The sequence below is a fragment of the Cyphomyrmex costatus genome, unplaced genomic scaffold (assembly GCF_001594065.2).
Source record: "Cyphomyrmex costatus isolate MS0001 unplaced genomic scaffold, Ccosl1.0 scaffold27, whole genome shotgun sequence".
NCBI lineage: Eukaryota > Metazoa > Arthropoda > Insecta > Hymenoptera > Formicidae > Cyphomyrmex > Cyphomyrmex costatus.
This window is the reverse complement of record NW_017276799.1, coordinates 44,379-51,150: the sequence shown is the minus strand read 5'-3', so window position 1 is coordinate 51,150 and position 6,772 is coordinate 44,379. Positions and strand designations below refer to the sequence as shown.

Here is a 6,772-nt window from a genome sequence, read left to right as displayed (position 1 = left end):
AAATTTTATATGCTACGATATTCGAGCCGTACTAATTTTCGTTGGGCGCCAGGCACGAGAGAGCGTGCCACTCTTCGCACTAAATATTAAGATGTTACGCTCGGACAAAGAAATTACAGAGCAACGGAATTCGCGACGGACAGGCTCAGCTAGCTCAGCCAACAAAATTGGTAGAGGGGGTGGTTCGCGATGTGCGGGGAACAATGTCGGAGAACGAGGTAGAGGCAGACAGAAATAATTATACAGCAATTAATATTAACAATAACAAAGAGTTTCCTATTTATTTAATACGCGTCGATACATGAGTTGCCATAATCTACAGAATTCCGCGGTCGCGCGTCGACGACGAGTTTACTTTATTACAGAAGAGACGATCTCAGGGTCGTCGTCGACGGTACTTAGAAAGGTCCGACTCTCGAAACTTCCCGCAACCGACAGCCTAATGCTGAGCGGTGACACGCGGCTCGACTCTAATTCTTAAACAAACCGGAATCTCAACACGTAATACGAACGATATGACTTGGCAGTGACACGGGCGAGCAATAACGATAACTCTGAGCATGTAATTTCCTTACTTCGAGCGAACGGCCTGTGGGTATCGATAATAACAATGGCGTTAGTCTTTGCCGGTACAACTTCGGCCGAATCAAACCCGCGGGACTCACACACGCGACTCGCTCGAGACGCTCACAAAATAATACGCGATCGGTGGCTTTACAATACGATGAATAACGCTCGCCTCACCAAGATTTTCCTCCTCAGCAGCTTCCGAGATTCGCGCGAGAGCCGACAGCAGTGCTCGCCACCAGGAATGTTCTCGATGCGTCAATTAAGCTCGGCGAGATCCTGCGTCCTTCGTCAGGGCCAGTCACTGCTCAAGTGCCGATCGGAAGTACTCGCGGATTCACGCAGGTCGTCCGGCCCTCTCTTACCGGCCTCTGCTCTTTCTAATTGGTTCGCCGCGACCGCGTGACCCCGCGACGAATCCCGCGGGTCCTTGCGTGTCGCGGACCCTTTTGGCGCTGTGGCGCGCTTTTCCAAAAAGGCGGAAAATGCTTTCTGGTCGCTCGAGGATCTTCCCGTGATCTCTATGGGTTACGGCGCCTCGGCGGAGGTCCTGCCTGTCGATCCGTTCCCGGCTGACGTCTCTCTCCGAGGCGTCTGCAATAATCGTGCGATAATTCACAGAAGAACGGCGGCATTACAGTAACAAATATGAAATAATACGACCTGCGTGTACCGCTCTTTCCGTGATTTCAGTCAAATTCCTCTGACCGTAATGTCTCCCTCGCAGCAGGCGACGTCTTCTTTCTTCTCGTGATGGGTGAGGCGGTCAAACACAGAGAGACTAAATAGCCACCGGCTTTGATCGTAATTAATAATGAAATCCGGGCTCAGGATCGTCTTAACGTTAGCTAAAACTTAACTAAATAGCGACAAGAAAAAGAAAACAAAGAAAATAATACGATAATCGCAAAAAGAGAATAACAAAATAAGTAACACAATAATCGCCAAAAGCCATAAAATAATTAATAATGTCGCACATTCGCCTGTGCGCTCGCCCGTTGACCCTGAAGGACCCAGGATCTCGCGTTCTGCTGCTCTTCCGGGTGACTGACAAAATGTCACGTCACAACATATATATTGTGATTGAGATAGTTATTTTTTTCAAGAATTGAAGAATTAGAAAAATATAATTAATTTAATACTTAAAATGGAGGGTGATTTGAGTGACGAACATTTAGCAAATGTATGCGCAAATGTAGTATCGCAAATAGTATTACAACAGATTAGACGACGAAGCATTGCTGCAGTACTTATTGCGGTTTTAAGAAAAAATGCAAGAAAGAAACCATACAAGAAAAAAAAAACAGCATTGGATAGCACCACTCTTTCAAATACGTTCTCAGCATGGTTTCTATCATGCCTCATTACCTAAGTTGCATTTGGAAGATATTCGCTTTCATAATTACTTTAGAATGTTTGCAACGCAATTAGAAGCTTTATTATCTGTTGTTGGCCCTCATTTGCAAAAGCAAGATTTTATAAGAGAGGCTATAACACCTGCAGAACGTTTGGCACTAACGTTGAGGTAAGTTTATGTTTAAAATTAGTATAAAAGTAGTATGGCTCAATGATTTAAATAATATATGTAGAAGGGCTACGGCCAGATATCTAGTAATAAAATATTTAATAATTTTGAAAACATTTTATCACAAAACAAGGAATCAAAAGTTACATAGAATTAAAAAATTGTAAACAATAATTATAATAACATAAACGCAAACAAAAGTTAGACAAAGAACTAAAATATAAAACATAAAATATGACAATTATAAACAACAGACTTTTCGACCTCGCTTAGGTCATTTTCAATGTTTAAACGTATAAATTTTTAAAATTATTAAATTATAATTATAATTATAATAATATTATTATTATTATTAAATTATTATTAAAATTATTATCGTATAATATCCCTTGTATATATATATTCCTTCAATATTTCAGGTATTTGACATCTGGTGATTCCATGACATCTATGACATTCCAATATCTTATGGGGAAAACGACAGTATGTAATATCGTACGCGAAACATGTTCAGTAATTTGGAACGTTCTGCATCCTATGGTTTTACCACCGATACTAACAAAAGAAAAGTGGATAGAAATCACTCGGGACTTTAAAGAGTTGAGAAATTTTATTCATTGTATCGGAGCCATAGATGGCAAACATGTTATCATTCAAGTACGTAAATGTTAATAGTTATTGTTTAATCAATTTTAATAATACAATTTCAAAATGAAAAATGCACGACATATATTGCAGTACATACATACATTGTGGTAAAAACAATAATTCGTAATGTTTCAGTGCCCTTGTACGCGCTATGCACGTTTACACTTTTGTATTTTCGCTCGCTTTGCCACGCTCCCTCCTTCTGAAAAGAGCGCTACCTGCGTTCCCCTTCTCCTCCGCGTTCGCTTATCAGCGTTCGTTTCTGCGTTCGTTTGCGTTCGTTCGCTTCCGTATCTGTTCGTTCGCCACTTCCGTCTTCTTCTTCCTAGTTCGTTTTCGTCCAAGCATGCAGCAGCATGATTTTTCTTTACGCTTATTATATAGTCGTTTAAGTTTGCACTAGTTCACCTTCTGTGTTCTACGCTTGTCAAGCATGCACATGCATGAGTTTAATAAGAATAAATAAGTATCATTATCAACTATGTTTTCGTGTTGCTTCTTGCCAACACTGGTCCTTCGAGCATTATCACACGCTGCATCAAGCATAGCCAATTAATACTTGAGCCACAAGGCTTTCATAAGAGAAAATAGCGCTACACATAGCGCATAGAGGCACAAGCCCGCACAGCCCTAATAATGCTGGTTCGAGTTATTACAATTATAAAGGGGCTTACAGTGTAGTATTGTTGGCAATTTGTGATGCACAATATATTTTTCGTTATGTCGATATCGGGGCCTATGGACGACAAAGCGATGGTGGTATTTTTCAAGCCAGCACGATTGGTCAAAAATTCGATTCGGACCACATGAATGTTCCAAAACCAGCAGCAATTGAAGGAGGGCGGATATTACCGTATTGCCTTGTTGGAGATGAAGCTTTTCCTCTCAAGTCATACTTGCTTCGCCCTTATCCAGGCAAAAATGGACTCACACCAGAGCAAGCTGTGTATAATTATCGCTTGAGTCGTACTCGGAGGATGATTGAGAATACTTTCGGTATTTTAGCAAGTCAGTGGCGAATATATCGAAAACCGATAATTGCTAATCCAAAAAATGTTATGTTAATGATTCAAGCAACAGTTTGCTTGCACAATTGGCTTCGAAAATGCGATGCAGACAATGCTACGTATTTGAACGCAGGTTTAGTCGATGAAGATGATCCGAATAGCTCAAATGGATTTAGGGATGGCTCTTGGCGAAGAATTTTTGAGAACGGATGTGCATTTACAGATATAACTCGAAGCGGATCAAACATGAGTGCTCGCAGGTGCATGACAATTAGGGACAAATTTTGCGATTATTTTAACAATGAAGGAGCAGTATCATGGCAAGAGAATCGTTTTTAAGATAGTGATTCAATAAAAATATTACGATAAAAATATTATAAATAATACAATATCGATAATCAAAATTAATTTGTGATGGTTATTGTCAAATTCAGTTCATATTTAAATAAAAAAAAACCTCTGTGTACCTGAAATAAATATTTCATCAAGAATCTGCATATGTAGTATGTAAATTCAAACGAAATTATATATTTTAGAAGCATCTAAGATCTAGCTTGACCATTATATGGTATATGTTTTCTCATTGGTATTCATTTGGCTGAAATAAATATTAGATGTAAAAAGAAATCCATCGTTTTTGCATGAAATCTATTGGAAAAATAATGGATTTCTTTTTACTACACCTAATATTATTGTCCACAGATTATCCACTAGATTAATTTTTCGAGTGTTTGAGACTTCATGCTGAAATGTTTCGTATTCTGCATACGAAAGCTGGAGTCATACGGAATTGCAAATTATATTTAATTTATTTTTTGAATTTATACAAAATTGCAAAACTACAATTACTAAAATTAAAAACTTAAAATTAAAATTCCCAGCAAACAAAATATAAATGCAATATTGTAGCAACATTGTAACATTTCTACAATATAACAGGATGTTGCAATATCGCAGTTATATTCTGTGTTTGCTGAATTATTTATAAAATTAGTTATGTTTGCGTTATTTATACAATTAGTTATGTTTATTCATAAGTTCGCGTTTAGTGTCAAAAAGAACTTCGAATAGATTGCGTATGATCTCATTTTGTGCATCTTCATCTTCGATTTTTCGTAGCTCACTCTCCATAAATCTTGTAAAGTGCGTAACAGAATCTTCGCGCGCGAGTTCCGTTACGGTGGCGCCGGTGGCGGATTTTGTTACGTCCACATTTATGTGAAGAGGTTGGTCGAAGGTGACTGGTTTCACCAAAGCTTCCACCAAGTCTTGTAGGTCATCATCACCATCAAGTCTCCTCCACTTACTAGTAGAACTGTTTCCTGCAAAAATTAAAATATATAATTATTTTTTCAATTTTTTCTCGCATTATTACCATTGAAATACCTACAAGATGAACCTGATAACTTACTGGCACATCTGTCGGATGAAATGTTAGTATCCATTTCATAATTTTCATTCACTGCTTCAGTATCATCCGTTGCTGGAACTTCAGTGTTCAATGCGTTCGTTGTCGTTCTGTAACAAAAATATCACATAATATTGTATTTAGTAATACAGCAAAAATATTTCCGAAATATCGTACAAATATTTCTGCTATGGATTTTCGCGGACATTTGATATTTTAGCATTATTTATATTGTACAACATTACTTATACAATTGATATATGTATTATATTAATGCTATATTGCCAAATTATGAAAATATTGCATACTGTGTGATGTTACATACAAGCCTTGTAGTTGAATCTAAAAGAAATTGCATGCTGTTGTAATGGACCCACGAACTACTTGATGAGGCCGCAGATCCACTCGGCAACTTCTTCTTTTTACAATGTGCTCTGAAGGAGTCACAGAGAGATTTCCATTTCTTCTTAAACTCCTTGGTTGACATTATTCCTATAGAAAAAAAACAATATTTAATTAAAATGTGTAATTAATGTCAAAAAGTAATGTGTCATATAATGTAAAAAAAATTAGTACTATTGAGTCTTATGGAAATTTCTTCCCACAGTATCTCTTTCCTACGAATTCCACGTTCTATAAGTGGAAGTTTGAAATTCCACAGAGGAGGCCTTTGTCGAACTTCTGAGATAAGCTGCTCCTCCAGACGAATTTTCTCATTCATCCAGGATGCATTTTGAGCACTTTCATTGTGGCAGGAATTGTCGGCCACAACCTGTTCATCCTCGTTGACCAAACTTCTGCGTCGAATGTTACCGTCATCATTAAATAAGAATAAAGATAGCAGTTAAATAAAATGTTAATTGCACTTAATTCCGTACTTTTTATTATTTAGTACTTACCGTCTTTTGCATAAAAATATAAATTTTCATCAGTGATGATTTGATGGTAACCTTGTACACATTCATGAGTCTCAATTTCCACTAACTCATAAATGGACTCACAGATCCCACAGGTATAGCACGATCGTAGCTGAAATTATAATAATTATAAGAAAATATTGAAATAAAATAAAACAAAAAATAATATGAGACAAATATAAAATAAATGTAGTAAAATTATTTAATAAAACAAATGTCGTTAAGTCTGTTTAGTTCTTTCTTCTAATGAAGGTCGAGAGAAACGTTTGTTTATTACATGGCAAGATTGTTTTAATAGTAACACGAACACCTAACTTCGGCTCATAGCCTCCCTTTTTATATCAATTTATATATATATGATTCTAATTGAACCCTCCTTGTATTAATTTTATTCAAAATGTGGTTAAAATTATTATTATTTATTTACCTCGCTAGATTCTCTGTTATCCTGCATTTTGAATCTTCGCTTTTAGTCATAAGACGCTATCGGTGAGTCGGAAGGGCTATCTGTGAGTCGTAATCGGTGAATCCGTAAGGTTGGCCAACAGCCAACATTTAAGATACAGACTACCGATTTTCTTACGACTGACCAATCATGTAGCTTCGGTAGCTATGTTTTTAGCGGGTTAAAAATAGTGCGAAATTTTACGCGTGTGTCATTTAGTGAGTAATCTAGCTGTTGAATTCTCAAAAAATGAAT

General features: G+C 37.1%; 2 protein-coding genes across 2 annotated transcripts; one reads left to right on the top strand and one right to left on the bottom strand.

The window, feature by feature from the left end:
* Nucleotides 1-1,979: 1,979 nt before the first annotated feature.
* On the top strand, nucleotides 1,980-4,086 carry LOC108774640 (uncharacterized). The gene is made up of 3 exons (XM_018540791.1): nucleotides 1,980-2,092; nucleotides 2,512-2,749; nucleotides 3,325-4,086. The coding sequence occupies exons 1-3, from the start codon at nucleotides 1,980-1,982 to the stop codon at nucleotides 4,084-4,086; spliced, it is 1,113 nt and encodes a 370-aa protein (XP_018396293.1).
* Nucleotides 4,087-4,764: 678 nt separating this feature from the next.
* Nucleotides 4,765-6,526, bottom strand: LOC108774639 (uncharacterized). The gene is made up of 6 exons (XM_018540790.1): nucleotides 6,500-6,526; nucleotides 6,051-6,184; nucleotides 5,732-5,952; nucleotides 5,464-5,647; nucleotides 5,159-5,265; nucleotides 4,765-5,069 (listed from the first exon to the last, which is right to left on the bottom strand). Exons 1-6 carry the CDS (start codon nucleotides 6,524-6,526, stop codon nucleotides 4,765-4,767), a joined length of 978 nt encoding a protein of 325 aa, XP_018396292.1.
* Nucleotides 6,527-6,772: the final 246 nt, after the last annotated feature.

Excerpts from the sequence above, each read along its gene's own strand:
- LOC108774640 (XM_018540791.1), top strand. The coding sequence starts at position 1,980 with ATGTTTGCAACGCAATTAGAAGCTTTATTATCTGTTGTTGGCCCTCAT. Across the intron at positions 2,093-2,511 it reads CGTTTGGCACTAACGTTGAG|GTATTTGACATCTGGTGATT; the intron begins GTAAGTTTATGT and ends TCAATATTTCAG. Across the intron at positions 2,750-3,324 it reads GCAAACATGTTATCATTCAA|AAAATAGCGCTACACATAGC; the intron begins GTACGTAAATGT and ends CTTTCATAAGAG.
- LOC108774639 (XM_018540790.1), bottom strand. The coding sequence starts at position 6,526 with ATGCAGGATAACAGAGAATCTAGCGAG. Across the intron at positions 5,266-5,463 it reads CTTGTATGTAACATCACACA|AACGACAACGAACGCATTGA; the intron begins GTATGCAATATT and ends TTTTTGTTACAG. Across the intron at positions 5,070-5,158 it reads TTCATCCGACAGATGTGCCA|GAAACAGTTCTACTAGTAAG; the intron begins GTAAGTTATCAG and ends TAATTTTTGCAG.